Source organism: Cetorhinus maximus, chromosome 10 (genome assembly GCF_964194155.1).
Source record: "Cetorhinus maximus chromosome 10, sCetMax3.hap1.1, whole genome shotgun sequence".
NCBI classification, from domain to species: domain Eukaryota; kingdom Metazoa; phylum Chordata; class Chondrichthyes; order Lamniformes; family Cetorhinidae; genus Cetorhinus; species Cetorhinus maximus.
Window position 1 is genome coordinate 65,677,631 of NC_135888.1, and position 23,316 is coordinate 65,700,946.

The 23,316-nt window shown below is 42.4% G+C and overlaps 1 protein-coding gene across 1 annotated transcript; it reads left to right on the forward strand.

Annotated features, from left to right (window-relative positions):
* Positions 1–240: 240 nt before the first annotated feature.
* LOC144685737 (acid sphingomyelinase-like phosphodiesterase 3b) lies at positions 241–22,135 on the forward strand. The gene is made up of 8 exons (XM_078550565.1): positions 241–513; positions 3,143–3,353; positions 5,390–5,487; positions 6,441–6,584; positions 9,544–9,713; positions 10,673–10,853; positions 17,389–17,522; positions 21,237–22,135. The coding sequence occupies exons 1-8, from the start codon at positions 453–455 to the stop codon at positions 21,600–21,602; spliced, it is 1,365 nt and encodes a 454-aa protein (XP_078406691.1). The 5' UTR covers positions 241–452; the 3' UTR covers positions 21,603–22,135.
* The last annotated feature ends 1,181 nt before the right edge of the window (positions 22,136–23,316 follow it).

Sequence of the window (23,316 nt, forward strand, 5' to 3'; positions counted from 1 at the left end):
AATGTTTAGAGAAGTATAAATATCTCCAGGGTTATTTTTTAACCGAATCGTGAGGTCGAAATAAAGTGAGCGGATTAAAAAAGTCGGCCACCCAGGAAGACCTGCCACTCGTCCCGGACTAAATTCCATAATCTAGATGGAAAGTCCATTTCCATAACATCATGTCCTGTGCAACCTCTGAACCTGGATCCAAACTCGCAGTTATGAAACGATTAAACCACTCCCCTCCTCACAAATCTTCACACTCCAACGCCAGGGAAGCTCTGGAGCTCACGGTCCCAGGAAAAGTTTCTGCGACTTTCAGTTCTTGTTACAACTCTTTCTGCGACTTTCAGTTCTTGTTACAACCCTTTCTGCGACTTTCAGTTCTTGTTACAACCCCAAACGCATTTTGAGTCTTGGATCACAAGGGTCGCCCAGGAGGGAATGCAGAAGTTACTTCCTGCTCTGTCATGCCTCTCCTCCGTTTGTTCCTCTTTTTGGTGACCTGCGGTGCTGCCCTGTCTTCCACAGGTGAGAATGAAGCATTCCTCAACATCTCAACGGTGCTCAGCCCCAACCTCTGCCTGTTAGGTGGGGTAGGGGTGGGGGATGGGGGTGGGGTAGGGTAGGGGTGGGGGTCTGGATATGATTTATATAGCATGCTTTTCACAACATTGGCACGTCCCAAAGTGCTTTGCAGCCAACTTTGTTTAACGTTGACTCTTTGTGGGCGTTCTTGGTCAAGATGGGCAATAAATGCCTTTGAGAAGGGTCTTCGAAATGAAGTGCTTCTGAAGTCTAGCAGCCATATGGTTGAACAGCCTTTTCTAAGAAGCTTATAATCAATTAATTATTTAAGTATAGCCCTTGTTTTTTTGGCCAGTGCAACCTAGAAGTAGAATTAGAAACACGATGTTGATGTAAATGATACAGCATGGAAGGTCAACGTAGAGGGTGAAGAGAGTACCCGGGATGTGTGTTACATGAAGAAGAGAGACGGGAAACATGATGCACAGGATAATAGAGAGAGCTAGAAGCGTTCTGGATGAGAGAGGGACAGGGGGCAGGATTTTCAAAGGGCTGCAGGGTCAGGACCTAGTGCAGTTGGGAATTGAAGACCATGGTCCCCATGCTGGTCCAGGATTCCGGTGTCTCACAGTTTGGAATTTTCAAAGGGCCAGCAGGGGTGAGGGAATGGGAAACTTGTTGGTCGTCATTTAACAGCCCCTTAAGGAATTTTTTAAAATTCTTCCATGGGATGTGGTAAGGCCAGCTTTTGTTACCCATCCCTAATTGCCCTTGAACTGGGTGGTTTGCTATGCCATTTCAGAGCGCAGTTAAGAATTAACCACATTGCTGTGGGTCTGGATTCACATATATACAAGACCAGGTAAGGATGATAGATTGATTATAGCTGTCATGGTCACCATTACTGAGAGTAGCTTTACACTGCAGATTTATTAATTGAATTTAAACCCTACCAGCTGCCGTGGTGGGATTTGAGCCCATGTCCCCAGACCATCAGCCTGGGCCTCTGGATTACTAGCACAGTGACGTTTACACGACCCCCAACAGACCTTGCCCGTGGAGGTAGAAATTTTCAATGTTGTTTTACAGCGAGCTAGAACAGGCTTGTGTGCATTTGTGCACACATGTTGGATTCACCTTGGGGCTCATATAAGTTTGTGTGCATTTGTTTTAAAATCAAATTTGAGGGGCCAACAAGGATCAGGATGACTGCTGCACCATAACTAGTTGTCTATAGCCACTTTCTGCTGCATTTGACCTCCTGCCTTTGTAAGGAGCTTCCCCCTCCCTTCGGTAAGGTGTCAGCAGCCACCAACATGGCTACCAGGTGCCTTTGCCATCAGCACCAGGCAGGCAGCTCCTGCCTCCTGGACATACTCGGTGCCACTAATTGGAGGCCAAGTTTGCCTCCTGCCCAATTAGGACATTTACATATAAAAATAATGTCACAAGGATGACACAGTTCAGCCTTGGGATCGGGACCTGGAGTTCATCCAGGCATCAGATTCCTGACAGGGTAATCAACTATCCCATATTTTAACAGATTGTCCCTTATTTTCACTGTTAGTCCCATGCCCCTTAAGTGAAGCCTTATGTCCCATATTTCTAGAACAGCCTGTGGTAGACTGAGCCTGGGAGTCTCCTCTTGCCTTTGCTTCTTTGTTTTTTGCGCACCAGGGGAGTTATAGCCATCTGAACACCCCCATCCCGCTCGTATGGTCATCAGTAGCTCTCCTCCCCAACACTCCTGGTCACCAGTACCCCAATGCCCACACCACACCACCCCACCCCCCTCAAACCCAATCACAGTGTCCTTTATTTTCTTATGTTCTAATTTCTTATTTTATTTCATAAGAGTTGGTCACCCTGGTTCTTGACTCCACTTTGAAAATCCGGCCAGGGGAGTATGACACACAGGGCAACAGAGAATTAAAGTGTGCTACACAGAGTGTGAGAGAGGAAAATGAGATGTGTTACACACAGTGAAACAGAGGTGGAGTGTATTACACAGAGGGTGAAGCAAAGACTGGGAATATGTTATACACTTGTAACAGAGAGATATTGAATGTTAAACATTGGGAAAGCTCCTTTTACCACCTCAGAATGACCAAACGCACTTTATACTCAATTAAGTACTTTTTAGTGTATTCACTGTCGTGATGCAGGAAATGAAGCAGCCAACTTGTGCACAACCCAAACAGCCATATGATAATAACCAGATAATTTGTTTTAGTGATGCCGGTTGAGTGATTAATATAGACCAGAACACTGGGAAGAACTCCCCTCCTCTTCTTTGGAATATTTCCATGGGATCTTTTGCATCCACCTGGAAGGGCTGACGGGGTCTCTAGTTTCATGTCTTATCTGAAAATTGGCACATGTGCCGGTACAGCACGTCCTCAGTACTGCACTGGGAGTGGGAGTGTCAGACTATATTTTGTCCTCAAGTCTCTGTAGCCTCAAAGAGAGGGGAACTGTGTTGCTCAGAGGGTGAGAACATACTGAATTAACATAGCTGGATCAGTGACATTAAACCAAGCTCAATCCATTTTGACAGGTCCTGGCTCTGGGCCAGAAATGCAGAAATATCTTTGTCCCTTCAGTAATGAGGTGTACTTTTTTTTGCTTTCAGGTTATTTCTGGCACATCACAGATATGCACTGGGATCCTGATTACCAAGTTACTGACAATCCATTGGCAGTATGCCCTTCTGCTTCAGAGCCTGTAAGGAATCCTGGAAAATGGGGTAATTACCTGTGCGATTCCCCGTGGGCTCTGATCAATTCATCAATCTATGCCATGAAGGATATCTTCCCGAATCCCAACTTTATCATTTGGACAGGGTGGGTATGTATATATTGTTGTGTGTGAATATGTGACATTTGAATACATGCCTGTGTAGGAACATCTTCAACAGGCCCAGACATGACATGAGGGAAACCCCAGTGGTGGAGAGTTTTGGGAATCATAGAGCCAAAGTCACCTGCTCCTCCTGCTACCTTGAACACATGTTGTGTCTCAAATTACTCATATATTGTACCCCAAAATGTTATTCTCGGAAATAAATCTCATTTGTATTTGAAGGAATCCACTCTAACTGCTTCCACCATCTCTCTGGGAAGACTGTTCCCTAAATTGATCACTCGCTCACTGAAATTTTTCTGAAGATTAGTTTTGGATTTACCCCGCCCCCTGGTTCTCCTGGTCTTGGCAAGGTGAAACAGATTGTTATGGTCTCAAAGTGAGGGGCTATTAAATGCTAAGGTTTTTTTTTCAAATCTTTGATCCCAATCATAACCCAAAACAATGCCAAGCTGGAAAATCATTTTGATCGCCTTTGCTGTTCATACATTGTGCTTTAGAGCTCCCTTTATACTGCTCTTACAGTGAGTCTTAACTTTCAGCATCCTCTGAACAGGCAGCTAACATTCCAATCTCCCACATTCCTTATGTATACATTCAGTTGCATTCCTGAATGAAATTGGATCTAATTAGACATCACAATTCATCTCTTATAAGACTTATAAAGAATACGATGATGAGTATTTACCCCAAGTGTGGTGGTGTGCTTTTGTTGTCTATTTAACCTCCTTTGACAGATAGCCTCATTTGAAATAACTTTGTAAAGTTTGATGGGTTTAGGGTAACATGGGAGCCTCAAATTATTATTACATGTATGGAATGCATTGATTAAAGACATATCCAAGTTTACTGATGACATAAAGATAAGCAGCATTGTAAGCAGTGTATATGGAAACGTAATATTAGAATGAGATATTAATAGATTAAGTGAATGGACAAAACTGCGGCAAATGGATCTCAGTTTGTTCCAATTTCAGTGTAAGGTCATTCATTTTAGACCTAAAACGATAGAACAGGGTACTATCTAAATGGAGAAATGCTAGAAACAGTGGAGGTCCAAAGTGACTTAATAATCTACATATATTGATCCCTAAAACATCAAATGGATCAAATGGGGTTATAAGTCATGCTTATCTATACAAAACCTCCTAGGTAGACCACACCTGGAGAACTGTTCTAGGCAGACACCTTAGGAAAGATATATTGGCCTTGGAGGAAGGTGCAGCATTGATTTACTAGAACAATACCTGAAATCTAAGGGTTAAGTTATGCAGAGAGATTATACAAACCAGGGTTGTATTCCCTGGAATTTAGAAGAATAAAGTGTAATTTGTTCGAAATTTTCAAGATATTAATGGAAACAGATAGGGTAGATAAAGAGAAAGTATTTCCATTGGTTGGGGAACCTAGGACCAGGGAACATAGCCTAAAAGTTAGAGCCAGGACTTTCAGGGCTGTAATTAGGAAACACTTCCACATGCAAAGGGTAGTAGAAGTTTAGAACTATCTAGTGGCTAGATTATCCACTAGCTAGTGGCTAGATTATCCACTAGCTAGTGGCTAGATTATTTGTTAATTTTAAATCTGAGATTGATATATTTCTGTCAATGAGAGGTAGTAAAAGATATGGGGTAAAGGCCCCATATGGAGCTGGGTCACAGGTCAGCCCTGAATACAGCATCTTCTCGAGTCCAGTGTGCTGACCTCACTCACGCTTTTTGGCAAATCATGGTAGCTGTTGATCTCTGTAAAGAACTGTTTCCTGGCACCTGACCTAGGTGTCCCTTATCACCCTGAGCCTGTGACCACTTGTCTCTCTGCCCAGGCACGTCTGAAAGTATTGTTCTGGGTTTACTTTCTCCATCCTGTTTGTAAGACACACAGCAGGACCAGATGTGACAAACAAACGGGAGACACACAGAGTCCAGTTAAGAAAGTTTATTCAATCAGGAACTTACCTAGATCTTCCTTCTATCCAATGGGATTAATGAGCAACCTTTATCCCCTTCTTCTCCAGGGATGACACTCCACACATCCCCAATGAGAAGCTCAGTGATGAAGCAGTGCTGATGATGATAGGGAATGTGTCGCAGCTCATACAGCATGTGTTCCCAGGTGAGTGGTAACATTGCCATGGCCTTTGACAGACAGGCTTCCCTGAGGTAAAATGACAGGCGGGGTTGTACTACATCACATTGCTGTTGCCCCTTTGCAGGCTGGCAGCAGGAAACAGAGATCTCTGCTGAGATAGGATGCCAATGAACCTAGCAGAAACAGAAAGCAATGGACTATAAAATGTCAGCTAGTACAAAGTGGTTACACCAATAAAATAAAGTATTATACCAATGGGAGTCGGCCCTGATCACGACAGGGGAAAGTGCCTGCTGTTGACCAAAGTCAACTCTGATTTTGCTTTGACTTGATGGCCACAAAACCCAACAGTTCCAGAAAACAATCAAGAGCAAAAACCCTGACTCGTTTTCTTTCTGCTCCCTAGTCCAGAGTTCTTAAGGTTAATTATAGTATCACAATTGCCAATCCAACTGTATTCAACAAATGCAGCCCAGACCCACTTGGTGTTCATGGCTCAGCTCCACACTGGACTAGCCATGGGAGGAGGCAGGAGGCTCAAGGGGGAAACCTTAATTCCATATCCTGTTTATGGCATCATAATGACTCTCCAAAATGGAGACACATTGAGACCAAAAAATGAATTGATTAGATGACGAGATTAACAGAAACTTGCTTGCAATCTCCAATTGGACTAACATCCTGAAAGGTATCCCATGATTCTGGCAGCACTGTGGATGTTGGGTGGAGCCTGAACGAGGTGTGACTGCTACTGTCCTTCCCCCTGTCTTTGTGTTTGTTTAGTCCACTGGGCTGTCTGGGCCCACTGTTGAAGAATGGCCATTTTGATGAGGTAGTGGAGGGCACCCCTTGCCTGTGAAGCTATATACTGTAACCATGCCTTCAGGAGAAAGGAGAAATCAGTCTCGGAGTCTGTAAATCAGTTGAGTCAATTGTCCAACATCTGGACAATAATTATTTTGTTATTCTTCATTCAGATACCAAAGTTTACGCTGCAATGGGAAACCATGATATGCATCCAAAGAGTCAGTTTCCTGCCACTGGCCACCTGATTTATAATCGAACTGTGGAGCTGTGGGCCCAATGGTTGGATGCAGCATCAATTCCCACTTTCCAGAAAGGTACAGTTTGCACTGCCGAGTTGATACAATATTTTTATTTTCTGCTTAAAACATCATTTGCATCACCCCAAAAAGTCATGACACCACTCTTGACTTATTGACAAATTATTCGTTAACCTCTTGACTCAGACACTGCGCCTTCCTCCTCCTCAGAGCTTCACACCTGCCAACCTCCCCTGTTCAACACCCTGTTGCTCCCAGGATAAAAGAAAAAGGTGGTAGCAACAGAAATGATGCACTAAGATTGTGAGCAGGCACATGGGCCTGCACTTCATTTTAAAAGGAGCCATTCAAGAAGACTTGTAGGTTGGAGCACCAGTAAAAACAGGCTGCCTCCACTCAAATAAACTGTGTGGAAAATGAAAGCGGCTTCCCATGCAACCGCAGAAGGTGCAACACCTGCCCCTTTACTTCCCCTCTCCTCACCATCCAAGGGCCCAAACACTCCTTTCAAGTGAAGCAGCATTTCACTTGCACTTCCCTCAATTTAGTCTGTTGCATTCGTTGCTCCCAATGTGGTTTCCTAGACATTGGAGAGACCAAACGCAGACTGTGTGACCGCTTTGCAGAACACCTTCGGTCTGTCCGCAAGCATGACCCAGACCTCCCTGTCGCTTGCCATTTCAACACTCCACCCTGCTCTCATGCCCATATGTCCGTCCTTGGCCTGCTGCATTGTTCCAGTGAAGCTCAACGCAAACTGAAGGAACAGCACCTCATCTTCCAACTAGGCACTTTACAGCCTTCCGGGCTGAATATTGAGTTCAACAATTTTAGATCATGAACTCTCTCCTCCATCCCCACCCCCTTTCCGATCCTCCTTTTTTTTTCCCAATAATTTATATAGATTTTTCTTTTCCCACCTATTTACATTATTTTTAAATGTATTTCCATCCATTGTTTTACCTCTACCTTTTAGCCTATTTCGATCCCTTCCCTTCACCCCACCCCACCCCCACTAGGGTTATCTGTACCTTGCTTGTCCTGCTTTCTACCCTTAGTTAGCACATTCCTTAGATAATATCACCACTTTCAACGCCTCTTTGTCCTTTTGTCTATGACATCTTTTGGTTATCTCCACCTATCACTGGCCTTCTATCCAGCTCTACCTGTCCCACCCCTCTCCCCCCCTTAAACCAGCTTATATTTCACCTCTTTTTTATTTTTACTTAGTTCTGTTGAAGAGTCATTCGGACTCTTCAAGGAACGTTAAATGTGTTCCTCTCCGCAGATGCTGCCAGACCTGCTGAGTTTTTCTAGGTATTTTTATTTTGTTTTGGAGATCTTTGTGACTTGACAATAAATTGGAGCTATCGTAACAATGCCCAGCGGCAGTGAGTAAAGTCAATAACAATATATTGTAAGGTCAATATTGGGTCAAAATAGTGAAACAATCCTGCCACTTTATAAATCATTGGTACGATGCACTTAGTATACTGTGTACAATTCATGTCACCATATAAGGATATTGCAACTATTGAAAGACTATGGACTAGAGCAACCAGCATGATTCCTAGAGTTGGAAGGATCGGAATTGAGGACCAATTAGGCAAATTGGCAAATTCTCAACAATTAAGAGAAGGTTGAGAGTGAACATAATTGTTGCCTTTAGGATTCTAAAGGGACTAGATAATGTAGAACACGACAAGCTATTTAAACTTGTCCAGAACAAGTAAAACCAAAGGACACTGTCTGCACTTGAAGGGGTCAATTCCAAACTCACCCAGGGAAACAATGGGCTCAGGCCCAATTTTAACTCTGTGTAGAGTGAATAAGGTTCTTTTGTTTAAGTCAAAATTGGGCCCATTAATATTTCTGTGAGCAAGTGATCAATCTATGGACAAGGCTCTCTGGGACGCGGTGGCAGTGGTTAGTAATAATTCATTTAAATTCACATTAGATTTCTTTCAGGAAAATTATATTTTGGGATATAGTAATTTGAGACATAGGTGGTAAATGATTAGGAAAAAACTGGTAATTTTGGGCCTATGGTTCCCAAAGCTGTCCACCACTGAGGTTTCCCTCATGTCATGTTTGGCACTGTTGTAGAATAATCAATTAGAGATTGACAACTCTATTATCGTTGTTTGATACAACTAGCAGGAGGATCAATGGTGAACTAGATGGACTTTGGTCTTATATTGTTTAGCAATTCCTATGTGCCACGTTACCTATCTGCACAGACTTTATAGGTGGGTGTGTATTGTGGTAACAAGTCTCAAGATAAACGTGGGAAGTGATTAAGTTTTGGCCTAAGGCCCTCCTCCACTTCTTGAAATGCCTAGTCCAATGAGAAATACACACCAGGTGTGTCCATGGATACTGTAATTAGACTCAGCACCTCAGCTAGAGAAGAGAAAAACAAATAAATCAGAGTTTTCACTCTTGACTACTCTCCAGTGACTCCTGCAAGGTGTGCAAACATCAAGCGAATGCAAAATCAGGCTTGGCTGTGATTCTCTCCAGAGTCAAATAGCCTGCCAGACATACTATCCAGACTTGCAAATGAAAAATAACCATTCAGGTGAAGTGCCAAGGGGGCTGCTGAAGCTCAGGGAATCATAACCCAGCAAAAGACAGTACTTGTGGGAGGGTGGGTATTGAGTGTACTACCCTGCTCAAGGGCAGTTAGGGATGGGAAAAAATTGCTCGTCTTGCCAGAGACGCTCACATCCCAAGAACAGATAAAAGAAAAATAACGGCAATCTATTGATGCAGTTTGATGGAGTTTATCACTGACCTATGTGAACCCTTGTCTGTCTCCTGTCAATCACTTAGGCTGGGATTTTCCGGTCCGACCCGTGACAAATTTGGAGAAGCAGCCAAAAGTCCATTGACTTTCGGCGGGACCAGAAAATCCCGGCCACGGGCGGGACTGGAAAATCCTGCCCTTTATATTTTTTCCAGTGTACGTGCATGCTGCTTCCATTAACCATTTGCTTGTCACTTTAATGTGCAGGTTCCTTTTACACAGAGAAGCTGCTGCATCAGAAGGGACAGCGAATAATCATCCTGAATACAAACCTCTACTACAACAAGAATGCACTGACTGTGGATCTGAGTGACCCTGCTGGACAGTTTCAGTGGTTTGATGACGTCCTCTCCAGAGCCTCAGCAGCAGGCGAGAAAGTAAAAGATTATCATTCTTGGGCGTTGGATCTCTCCACATGATAATACACCAAAACCCACAGTGTCCTACAAAAAGAAAAGAAAGACTTGCATTTAAACTGCTCTTTTCAAGACCTTATAAACTCCTAAAGTGCTTGATAGCCAATGACGTATTTCTTGAAGTGTAGTCACTGTTGTAATGTAGGAAACGTAGCCAATTTGCACACAGCAATGTCCCATACAGCAATGTCCCATACAGGCATCAGTGAGATAAATGACAGAAGCGAACAGACATCCCAGAGTTCATGTTTACCAATTTCCTTTGTCCATGGATTCTATACAATGACCATCAATGGAAGGAAGGTTTGGTACATGGGATTCTGTATATTGAGAAATCCCAAGACATGATTCGCTTCATTGCAGCTCTATAACACTGCAAGGAAAAAATTTGATCCAATGGAACTCTATGAAACAGAAGTGAGGGTAGTATTCTTGTGTTTGTGTCTGATCTGCATGGACCCTGAGTGTCATTAAAAGTAACAAATATCACAGATAAAAGAACAATTTCCTAAGCTAGGTATTCATTAAAATGATGACTGAAAGGACAGTCATTAAGGCTCAGAGGGTAAATGTACCTCATGCTATGATACTGAGCCAAATAGGTTTCAGGTTAAATCCCTGGGCTGTGGTAAATTAACTGTTCCTGGATGGCGCAGCAGTGCAAGTGCAGTCGAGCGGACAAATTATACCAGGATTCTGACTCCTGATCACTATCCAATGACTTTCTTTTGCAAAAAGCTTATTATGTGGGGAACATCAAGTGGTGCCCCTATGGTTAAATAAGCAGCCAATATTTGGTGCGTAGGCCAGTGCACAATGGGTTGCCACTAGGACGGGGTAGTGAGGGCTATAGATATGTTTTGAGCATTAGAGAAAGGATGAGATGCAATTAGAGCTAACATTTGAAACCCTATTGTCAGGTTTACATCATTGGGCACGTACCTCCAGGATTCTTTGAGAAGAAACGGGGAACACACTGGTTCCAAGAAAATTTCAACAAGAGGTATATAGAAATCATCACAAAGCACAATCAAGTGATAGCAGGACAGTTTTTTGGACATCAACACCGTGACAGCTTTAAAATCTTCTATTCCAACAATGGTACAGTAAGATTGGTCTCTTCCTATTAAAATTAAATTCTGATCAATATATAATTTGATTTTTGTACAGAGTAAGTCAAAAACACTTGGCAAGCGCCTGTATATAAATGTCAAGAGAGCTAAGGTAGAGTAGCCTATTCCTGTCCAGCTATTCTCCCAATTAACTTTCGTGTTTATCAGCAACAGTTTACCTCGTTCAAAGCGTATAGCACTACTCACACAAAGGCTGCAACACTTCACTGTTGTAAATGCGGTACTGACTAAAGACTTTTCATAGGGACTGCTGGAGTGGTTGTGTAATTCAGGGCTTTCCAGCACACATCACTTCACTGTTTTGGTGTAGATTTGTGTCTATTAAGGAGAACACAGTGTGAGTACAGAGAAATAGAACATGCCCATTTTTGCCACCAGTGTCAACAATAAGCACTCCCAAGTGGGTTATGAGATGGATGCAGTGGAAAGCCCTCTCTTCTTTATACCATCATGGTACGTCCATCTATGCTGGCATGCTACTTGCACTTCCTATTCCAACCATCCTTGTGGCCTCCCTTAGCTGAGAATGACGAGTGAGTGACAGTTCAGAGCTGTGCAATCAGAGGACATTTAGCTAAGAATAACCTCAGGTTCTTTTCAGGGAGGATAGTTAGCAACAGCAGACAGGGAAAACTTGGATCTCCAAAGATGAGCTAGATTAAAGGCCTAGTCCCTGGTTAACTGTAAGAATATGGGAAAAGTAAAGGACAAGAAGAGATTATTTGTCCATCAGATTCTTCTCTCTGGTACCCAACTCTCCCAGCTGTATTTTTAACTCTGCTAATATGCTAATATTCTTGCCTCTGCTACCTTACCTGGAAGATTATGTCATCTATTCATCAACCTTTAAGTAATAAAAGCTTTATTTTTCATTTATTCTACATTACTTTAAACTGATGAACACTAACTCTACTAGCCTTGCTTAGGCCAAAGTAATACCATGGTTTTTCCTTATCAATATTAATATTTTATATACTTTAGTTAGATTCAAAGTCAGTGGATGGAAAATGTATCCCATTTTTCCTTATGGCTCAACCCTTTATTATTTGGGATAATTCCTAAGTGTTCCTACACCCTTTCCAATACATGTATGTTCTTACCGTAGAGCAGTGACAATACTGAACAAAGTAATCTAGGTTTGGTCTGAACAATGCATTTTAGCATAATTAACAGAAAATAATAGCTTCAAGTATAATCTCCGCATATCTGTACTCTGCTACTCTGCCTCTATAAGTCAACATTCTATCATTTTTCTTAGTTACTTCATCACATTATCTGGACAATAAAAGCAACAAGTTTACAAATTCTTCTCGATCCGTCAAAACTTATGTACAAATTCTATTCTATTGACTGTTGTCATAACTCACTGGGGATAGTACGCTGTAATAACAAGCCCACTGCTCCCTGAGCCATGACAAATGTGAGAAGTTTGATTAGGCCCCAATTCTACCTAACTGTTTAATTTAGGCTAACAGAATACGGGCACCAGGTTTGTAAACTTAATAAGTAGATAACTGTTTATTAAACACATTGCCTGTAAACAGTGGCAAAAAAAAAAAGAAATATGAAGTGCTAACTTTTAACTCTATAACTTAAATTCTACCCTTTCTTAACCCCTATACACAAATACACACACACACACACACACACAAAACATGGATTTTAAGGGTGAGATAAGACAATTCAATAACACCAGTCCGGAGTTCAGGATTAGATGGGTTGACTTTGATTGCTTTCTTCCAAATTCCCTGTAGGCTGTTATGGCTGACACAAGATGGTTTCCCAGTACTTGCAGTCTGTGGTTCTCTGATTGAAACTTGCTTTTAATGTCTCTGCTGATGATTTTTCCCCTTTTCCTCCTGACGGGTTTCTCAAAGAAAGCAGGACACAGCAATGTGAGAAATAACCAGCTAGCTACTATGGCAGGATTACTGGAGTCTTACAAAGCACAGGAGAGAGAGGTTTCAGACCTTTCCTCTTTTCAGGCTAGGAGCTGATCTACTGCACTATCCTCACACAGAACCTGGTCCCTTGTTCAGGAGCCAATCAAAACGCCATCGCTGGGCAGTTCCCTCTTAAACCAAGTCTCCTTTACAGCACCATTCTGTCCAACCTGGCTCACGCTGTTGCAGAATAGCAACATTGTAGATTTTCTTCTTCCTGCTCCATTGAACATCTCTTTTAAACTGCAGCCACGGTAGTTTTTAAAGCCACAGTCCAAAAAATAAAAAATATGTTCTTTACACTGTGTAGCTATGCCACACATCTTTTCCCCTCACACTTTGCAGTATAATTGTCAATAATTATTTTCCATTTGTCTTCACAATTACATAATTGGTCAAAACTGCTCTAATGTGATCTTGAACTTTCCCTAAAATGGTCAATCCGCACCTGGACAAGCCTTGCAACTCTCTACGCCAACAGTGCCAGGCCAGCTTCCCCACACTTGTAACTGATGAACTCCTTGCAATGTTTCCTTGGAAATCAATCCATTTCCAGAGTGACTATTGTGACATGTCACAACAAAACCCAGATGCACCTCCCTAGCTGATCCTTGGATGCATTGCCAACCATAATTGAAATGATAAAGGAAGAAAATCACTTGACTATAACACTTGGAGCTAACTCCTAAAGTCCTTACTCCTTCAGTCAGAACCCCAGGGCGGCCATAAAGATTATTTCACTCGATTCCACCTGCTCACCTGCACAGGACAGACACCAGCTCGAAACCACCCAATATCCTTCTCCCCTCCCAGTCCAGTGGACACTGAGTCCAACTGAGGCACCGTGACTGAGATATTCAAACTCAGCACAGATGGAAATTTAACACAGGATTTTCATGGACATTATGTTCAGCTACTAACCATCAAAACCAGTTGAGTAACTGTGAAAACCATAGAATTGTCTTTATTAAACAAAAATAAATTTATCAACCTCCTCATGATGATATACTCTGGCAGCACTAACTAACTAGGCTGACACATGAATTGATCATTAGGTGAGATAATGAAGAGTTGACTGCACCACCATGCGTGATAATATAGCAAGGTGTTATGACAGGAGTGGGGTTAAGTTAAAACAGCCCTGATTTCTCCACTCACTACCTGTCCGTAAACAGAAAGGTGTTTTCGATTTCTGATTTCCCCCTTTGTAAGTGGTGGTGTATTTTTCCCAACCCGTCAGTTTTGGAGTGATCCAATCCTCTATTAATAACCCCACAGCACACGCGAGATAAGGTAAAATAAGAGGGTTAGTTTATTTTACAAACACGTAAAATGTGGGAATGGGGTTTCACGACATCCGCCCCTTTTTACATTCATACAATAAAAGAGGGATAAGGGAAAGAAAGGGGTACAGAGCAAGACCACATTAAAATTAAGAGTTATAGTTTCACATGAGCTCAGAGTCCAGAATCAAAAGTCCAGTGGTGTATTCCTTCAGAGGTTAGTGGCTGAAAATGTTGCAGGGTGATCTGACTTTCCAGAAGCGAGGCTTCCATGATTGAAGAAGACAGATAGAGACGAATGAGTCTCATAGACACAGATACAAGAGTTCCGATGTTCCAGTAGTTCACAGTGTAGATGAGGGTCAGGCACTTTACCTGGACAGAGCTCTCTTTGCTGCTACCTGTTAGATGATAAAATGGTAGCCTGCTTGGGTTCAGTTCCAAGTGACAATATCACAGGTTCTAGCAGCTTGGGGGAGGTCATGTAACCAACCTCCCACTTCTTGTCCTGAGTGTTGGACAAAGGATGTATTTTCCCAAGGTCTGAAATCTTGAGGTGTTCAATAGAGGAGTCAGAGTCCCTTTTGCTGACATACCATCTCTGTTGGCCAGAGCACTGCCTTAGAAATGTAAAGGTAGTGCAAATGTTGGTGCATTTCTTCGGAATTTGATTGTTAGCAGTCACAAAGGGCATAAATACCTCTTTAAAGATAACAAGGGCCCTGCTGGTTTTTGAAGGTTAGAAATTCCTCGGGTATGATTCATGGCTAGTCAGGGTAAAGCCTTTTAAAATAAAGATAATAATTTTATAAAGTAACCAGGTTGACATAGATATATATATTTTTTTCCTTCCTGTCTTCTGGCTGGGACACAGGAGAGAAAGGAATTGTCCAACACAGTTAGTTTTGCTGCGAGTATGTTTCATAGACCTATATACTTCATGTGGAAAAAAATTCCTGTTTTGATTGAGGTGTTTTAATTTCACGCTCAACTTCCACCAATTTGAAATTGGTAGGACAAACAGACACTAACTAATTTCTTGTCATTTGGCAAATCAACCAATTAACCAATCAATTCTTCTATTTTAGAAGAGAGAGTATTTTAGATTTTTCAAACCTAATTTGTTTTTTTCAATGAGTTCCTGATGACTAATATGTGTCAGCTTGGCTTATTTAGCAGATCTCTTACTTTTAGGTTGACACATCTTCACCAAGACTTAAGCATAGAACTGACCCTCTTATGCGGACGTTGTTTGCAAGCTCTAGAATTCCCTCCCTAAATGTTTCTGTCTCTCTACCTCTCTCCTCCTTTAAGATGTTGCTTAAAACCCACCTCTTACACCAATTCACCTATCCTAATATCTCCTGCTTTGACCTGGGATCAATTTGTGCCTGATCCTCAGTTGGAGGAAGTTGAGTGTGAAATTAAAACACCTCAATCAAAACAGGAATTTTTTTCCACATGAAGTATATAGGTCTATGAAACATACTCGCAGCAAAACCAGCTGTGTTGGACAATTCCTTTCTCTCCTGTGTCCCAGCCAGAATACAGGAAGGAAATATATATATATATATATATATATATCTATGTCAACCTGGTTACTTTATAAAATTATTATTTTTGGGCTTTACAACATTAAAGGCACTATATAAATGCAAGTTCTTAGAATTATTAAATAGTACAGCACAGAAGGAGGCTATTCATCCCATTGAGTCTGTGCGGGTCTCCTGAAGAGCAATCCAGCTAATCCCATATGTCTTGGCTCTTTTAAAGGACTGTTGAAGATTCTTACTCACCACAGAACTGCCAGACTTTCTAGAACTTCCTCTTTCTCTAATATCGTATTCCAACAACCTCATTTACCATAACTTCAGCAAACATCCTCCTGATACACACAGATGCAAAATATTCATTTAGGATCTCGGCTGCACCCACTGTCTCTTCCAATAGATCTCCATTTCGGCCCCTAATCAGCCCCATCGCTCCACTAATAACCCTTTTATTATTTCTATACCAAAAGAAGATATTTGGATTCCCTTTTGTTTTAACCACCAACCCTTCTTATACTGTCTATTTTGCCCTTCATTACCTTTCTCACTCCTCCTCTGTACTTTTTATATTCAGCCTGATTCTCCCTTCTATTATTCAGCTGGCATCTATCATACACCCACTTTCTCTGCTTCATCCTGCTCTCTGACTTCATCATCTAGGGACCTCTTGCTTTTGTTGCCCTCCCTTTCTCTCTTGTGGTTTTGTATCTAGATTAACCCGAACCGTCTCCACTTCAATTGCCATCCGTTGCTCCATTATATTACTGTCTGCCGATCTTTGACTCTAATTTACCTGGGTAAGAGCTCTCCTCAATTCACTGAAATCAGCTCTCCTCAAGCTGAGTATTTTTATTTTGGATTTTTCCATGTCCTCCATAATGAGCCTTTTCATACCACGATCGCTTTTCCTAAGATATTCCATCACTGTGACCTTCTCCACTTCACTCCCCAGGACTAGATTTAGCAATGCCTCTTTCCTCATCATGCAGGAAACATATCAATCAAGAAAATTCCCTGAACACTTGTCAGAATTTCTTCTCTTTTCAGCCCTCAACACAATCACTGCCCCCTTCCATGCTGGCGGAGTTAGAGTTTTTCATGATCACCACTCTTTAGTTCATGCACCTCTCAATGATTTCCCTGAAAATCTCCTCCTCTCCCTCCTTCCCACTATTTGGTGGTCTATAAAGTACACCAAGTAGTGTAATAGCTTCTCTAGTGTTTCTTAACTCCGACCAAATAGATTCTGTCTTTGATCCCTCAAGGACTTTCTTCCCAGTATTGTCATATTCTCCTTACTCAAAGTTGCTACATCCATAACAAAGCCAAGGATACTGTACTGTACGAACAACTTGAGCTACATGGATAGATGACATAAGCTATAGATCTCTTACAACAAATCTTGTTGTTCAAATCATCGTTTTTGCACCTTGATCATAGGTTTGACATCCTTCCTAAAGTTAAAGTATGCAGTACTGGACAGAAATTCTAACTGTAGCCTAACCAGTGATTGGTATTAGCATTACCTCACCCTATTTATAAAACTGTTTTATCAACTTGTCCTCCTACTTTTGAGGTTTAGAACCTCTAAGCCTTTCTGCTCTTCTATTCTTTTGAAAGTTTTGTTATTGAGTGTTTATTGCTTCCTCCCACAGATTTCTCCACACTAAATTTTATATGTGGCCATTGGTCTTCGACTAATAAATCATAGAAGTATTTCATTGCAGGTTCTCCAGTTAGTGCTATGTTCATTGCCCCTGCGGTGACCCCTTGGAAAACCACATTAGCTGGCTTACAAGATGGATCACAAAACCCTGGGATTCGCCTCTTTGAATATAATACAGACACTCTCCAGATCTTGGTAAGAATTCATACATGCTAGACTGGCTGGCTCAGCATCCATAATGTCATCTCCACGTTCTTTGAAACATTATGTAGTGCAGTCTGGAAACGTGGAACTCCTGATCTACGCCACCTACCCCAACCCATTCCCCTCACCTGCGCCTGGAATTTACACATGGGGGAGGTTCCCCTCATCTCCTGCCATAACCTTGGTGGATCAGTAGAAGTTTAGTGAACAGCATTAGTGGCCGCTTCCCCTGGTTTCTCGAGAGTTGGCACTGAAGTTACGGCAGGTGAACCCCATGACAATTCTACCCCCTAATCACTACTTCCCAACTTACCTCATTGTTTTTTCCTAAGGGAGGATCCTGCGCTTTGGGCCTGGCTTTCATGTTAAGCTGATCATGGGCTGGTATTAAAATGTGGTCACTGTTCTGTAAGAACTTTAACTTAACTGGGTATATTCAGATTACGAGATCGATGTTGCTTTGCTTCCAAATCTGGTATAATATTGCTGTTTTCATGCAGCTGATGTCTACAAACAGAAATCTGAAAACAGCCACTGATCCCTGGCTGTTGGTAATGGGTGTCACTTGCTGCATTCTGCAGAGCTGAAGGCTCTTGGTTTGTTTGTGATTCTTCTTGCCTTCTCTGATTGGGGTTTGGGGCACCACAAATGGTTTCATCAGTCCTGGGCTAAGGATGGGAAACGCTTGACTATGTCTTTTTTGCTAAATTTATTCTCTCACGGGATGTGGGCGTCGCTGGCTCGGTCAACATTTGTTGTCCATCCCTAATTGCCCTTGAGAAGTTGGTGGTGAGCTGCCTTCTTGAACCGCTGCAGTCCATGTAGTATAGGTACATCCACAGCGCTGTAAGGGAGAGAGTTCCAGGGCATGGTTTCAGGACACAGACTGTTCTGCGTCTAGCTCTTTTGGAACCTCTCAGTAATCTGACTACTGATGTCGCAGTTACATCATTAATAGCAGCTCGAGGAATTCCGGATCAGGATTATTGGCCTGGAAGCCGAACTGCAGACACTGCGCAATATAAGGGAGGGGGAGAAATACCTGGACACTTTGTTCCAGAACACAGTCACACTTCTTAGAATAGGGTCGTCTGTTTTGGTCAGCAGTGAGGGATAGGAGGATGTGACCATGAGTGAGGAAGGTAATGGGACTGAGCAGACGGTAGTGGAGGAGCCTCAGACTTTGCACTTGTCAAACAGGTTTCCACTGGAGTTTGAGATTATACTGGGGGGGAATAATGTATTTAATGGAGTTAGACTAGGATTTTTCTGTCTAACTTTTCCTGGGTAACTATTCAGGTAAGTATGTCAAAACTGTTCAAAGTCTCCGACACTAACTCAGAGTCAGGCACATTCGCGGAGGGTCCCGGGGAGCAGGAGAATTGCCTGCCGGAAGTTCAAACTTCCTGGGTAATTCCCTCACAGGTCAGCATGTCAGGACTTTCGCAAGGTCCCGGTGCACATCTTGGGTGATACCTCTGGTCTCCAACAGCCCGGAGACCAGATGATCTGGCCATTGTGAATAGAGAATTAGCCTCAGTGTCCAAGAAAATGGTTCTTGCAGCAGCAAAGTTAGAATGCTCCTGAATAAAGACAGAAAATGTTGGAAATACTCAGCAAGTCCACACCATCTTTGGAGAGAGAAACAGTTAATGTGTCAGGTCAGTAACCTTTTATCAGAACTGGGAGTGCTTAGAGATGTAACAGTTTTTAAGCCAGGCAGGGAAGAAGTGTTGAGGGTATGGAGGGTGGGGGGAGGGATGGAGGGGAGGGGAAGAAAGAACAAAAACAAAGTTCTCTGATAGGGCGGAAGGCAGGAGAGCTTAAATAACCAAGGGATTAATGTTGCAAGGCAAAAGTTGGTAGCAATGGGACAAGAAACAAAAGATCTATCGACGTTTGCTATAAATGCAGAATCACCAATCAGCATTGAGTTCAACAATTTGACATCATAATCTCTGCACATTTTCTGTTTTTTGATGGCAACTATGGTGGTGATTATTCTTCCATTTACATCTCCTGTAGTCACATATTTTGTTTCTTCTCTTGTCCCACTGCCATATCCTTTTACCTTCCGCCAGAAGTTGCAGTCTGATTTATTCCATAATAATGGTGAATGTTGTTGGTCTCAACATTATCATTAATGCAAAATAAGGGCTATTGTCAAACAGGGTATTGTTAATATGTGATAGTCTCCAAGTGTTTCCTATCATGAGATAGAGAACAGTAAACTATCAATGTCTAGAAGAACGATTAGTTGAGAATTTTAGTAGTCACAAATGTTAACCTGTCATTCTTGGATGTCCTTTGATGGAAGTAATCATCTGCTGCAGTTTAAAACTCCTGGTTCATATCTTTGTATCCCACACTCAAAGTTGTGGCTTTGGGGCAGCAATCATCAGATAGAATAATGAACTTCAAATTGTGCTCATTTTGCAATGAAGAGAGACATGCTAAAACTGTATGGTGGCCTGGTGAGTGCACTTTGCGTAGTTTTAGTTACTCAGTCAAGAAAAGCCTTGAAGCTGTGCGGACAATAAGCACAAACTGACGGTACCAGCCATGAGCCTTTAGTTTCACTGTCTCCCTTCAGGGTTTTAGAAGAAAGGATCTTCACAGTGGCCTTCTGAAAGGGAGCAAAGCATAATAATTTGTAGGTCCCCTCCAGTTTGAGTCTGTTCATTTGTACCAGGTTCTACTTTGTCATTCAAGCAGAGTAGTCTTGAGAATGAAATCAGATAAGTATCTCTCCAGCTGCGTAGCATCTTTTGTATCAATAGCTGATCAGCCAGATTACATTAAAATGATCTGCTGCATGAAGCCCATGCAAGCTGTCAATGTGAGTTTGTGTTATAAGTTGCGACTTACATGTGTGCTGCTGGAATACAGGTACACATGGTTAACAAATGAAAGCTTTAAGGATTTTCCCCTTCTTCCAAACCCATTTGTGGGTTCCGCAGGTATTCTGCACAGCACTAACCATGGTTGCCTATACCTACCAGGCATGCTGCACTGCTTTTCATCTGGTGGGGGTGCCCAGAATTTCCAAACAGGGAAGCAAGCCTTCGGTACCATTTCAACATCTGCTCCGGACCAGCTCTCTTGCCTGAAATCTCCATTCTCCACATTTGCTTTGGCATTCATTAGATTTTGTGAATTACATCTATTGGCCCATTTAGGCTTTGGAAAGTTTCCAAAAAGCCACTTTGAATCATCAGTTGACTCTGTGTGCCTATATCTTTTCCCAATTTTCCCCCTTAGGCCACGGGATTCTGTTTGGTATATTCTTGCAGGCAATGTCAGCCCCAGTACCCCATTCAGGTGGCCATTGTTTTCTGTGTGCACCAGCACTGAGCGTCATGAAACCTAAGCCTGCTCCCAATGTCCACCCGCATACATTCTCCAGCAGGAAACACTGGTGAGCAAGACGATAAGTCTGGAGTGGGAACCCCAGTACCTTGATTTTTTTTTAAGAAGAACCTCCTTAGCCCCGAATGACAGGAAATAATTGTTACAAAGCAGACCAGGGATTGAGCCCCGCAGCTTCTGGTCAATCTTTCATTTAATACTGTACAATGCACTGCATTCGCTCTCTAAAGCAGCTGTAGAACATTCCTTTGCATGAAATGGAACATGCTTTATGAACTCAAAATAAAAAGACTGCTTGGTTTTAATCTATATCTTTCTCCCCTTCTCCCATCTTAGGACGTGGTGACCTATTATTTAAACTTAACCTTTGCTAACACCTGGGCTCCACGTTGGGAAAAAGAATATCGCTTAACAGAAGCATTCCAAGTACCTGATGCCACAGTTGAATCCATGCAGACTGTGCTGGATAAATTAAGCCAGGACAAGAGTCATCTGCAGAAGTATTATGAATATAACTCGGTCAGCTACGACTTGGGGGAATGTAACGAGTGGTGCCGTACTGATCACATTTGTGCTATTAAAGATGTCGATTATAGTAGATACAAAAACTGCATCAAGTCTGGGGGATCATCCAGAATGAATGAAATGTGGTTGTTGTGGCTTTCTGTGCTATTATTGGCCCTGTTATTTCGTTACAATTGACTGCAACTTCACATCAATGGAATTTTACCTGTCTATATGTAAATCACTTAATCTGATATTACTGTTGAGAGATAATGTTGATATGGTGGGACGAAGGCTCACGTGGAGCATAACCAACCGCATAGATCTGTTGGGCAAGCCTGTAAATTCTGTACTCACATACAAGCTTCCCATACATAAAGTAGGTGGTGGCTTCATGCTCTAATACTAGGGCAAAGGGTCCAGGTTAAGCTCACTTGTGGATTTTTTTGTCCTCTTTGAATCTTCAAAGCTTAAGAATCAAAAAAATACATTGAAGATGTCTTTTCAAAAGGCACAACTGTAGGACTCCATATCTGAACATTAAGAGTTAGTCAAGTTACTTTCCATTTATGAACCTGGACATCTATACAACCACTGCTCCAGATTAGTCTCAACAATATCAAATTGTACCCGCCAATTATTTGCAAAGGATGTTTCTCCCTGGGAAACTGTTGATTCAATGGTTGTGGATCAACTAATTTAAATTAAACCAGATTTTCAGTTATCGCTTTGCCAAATATTACTGGACTGTTAAAACTATCTTACAAAGTTTCCTTGATGGTTTAAGCCAAAATTAAGCACTGCTTTTTGATAAAAATGACAATCCCAATTGGTATCTTGGTTAAAGGGTACCCGCAAATGCTGAAATAAAGCGGGTGGAGGTCTGGAACTGCAAGCCCCCACAAGGTGAGCTCTGTATTTCAACCATATGATTGTGGGTAGTTAGCAAGAGAATGCCAAGTGCTTTCTCAGGAAACAAATTATGGACCTGAACTTCCTCAAAGTGGCACTCAGTGTTGGATTGCCATTCCATGCACAATTTCTCACCTTAATTTTGTTTTCAGACCTATCTCATCTGACCTTCCGACTCAGGCCAGGTGAGATCCAGGCAGTGTACCACGTCCCCGGGGTCTAGCATTGAAATGCAGCTGAGTCAAAGTGAAAGAGGCCACACCCTTTTTTACAGCACTAAAATGACCTAGTTTACAGCAGCTGAAGATCCATTGAAATTTAAAGGTCTTTGACAGGCCAGGAAGAAGCTAAGTAGAAAGGATTTGGAGGTTGGTGGGGGGGAAAAGAAAGAGTGTGTTGGGCCTCTGGACAGGTTGGGCCTGGGGAGGGGTAGGGGTCAGTCAGGCCCAGCGGATTGTAGGGGGGGGGGGGGGAGTGGGTGGCGGTTGGTGTGGGGGTGTCCCTGTGGGGGTGAGGGGAATCTCAAGAGTTGGATGAATCCCTCGGGGGCGGTCAGGGATGCAGGGGACAGCCCCATCGGGGGTCAGTCTGGGTCTGTACCTTTGTTATCCAGAAGCGAAGAGTGCTTTTAATCCTCCTATCTTTTCCTGGGTAACTAATAGTGTAACCCAGTTGGAACCATCTGAAGTTTGCAATTTAAAATCACATTTTCAGATGGCTCCCAGTGCAGGGGCAATTGCCCAGGGAGAGTTTACACTTCTTGACAGTTGCCGTGCAAACCTTACCTGGAAATTTCCGAAAGGGATTCCCAACGTATCTTTGGGTACACCCCAATATGATGCTGGGGAGCTCAGAAGTTACAGTTATATATGACCAATAGGTTCATTTCAAAAGGTTTTTTTTTAAAAGCATGAAGTTAAATAACCTTCCTTAATAGCTTTTCTCTTTTAGTGGCAAGGAAGAGAGCGTGCCACACCACACCCAAATGTAATGAACAACC

Coding starts and splice junctions, on each gene's coding strand:
- LOC144685737 (XM_078550565.1), top strand. CDS start 453: ATGCCTCTCCTCCGTTTGTTCCTCTTTTTGGTGACCTGCGGTGCTGCC. Junction 514..3,142: donor TGCTGCCCTGTCTTCCACAG/GTGAGAATGAAG, acceptor TTTTGCTTTCAG/GTTATTTCTGGCACATCACA. Junction 9,714..10,672: donor CCTCAGCAGCAGGCGAGAAA/GTAAAAGATTAT, acceptor CCCTATTGTCAG/GTTTACATCATTGGGCACGT.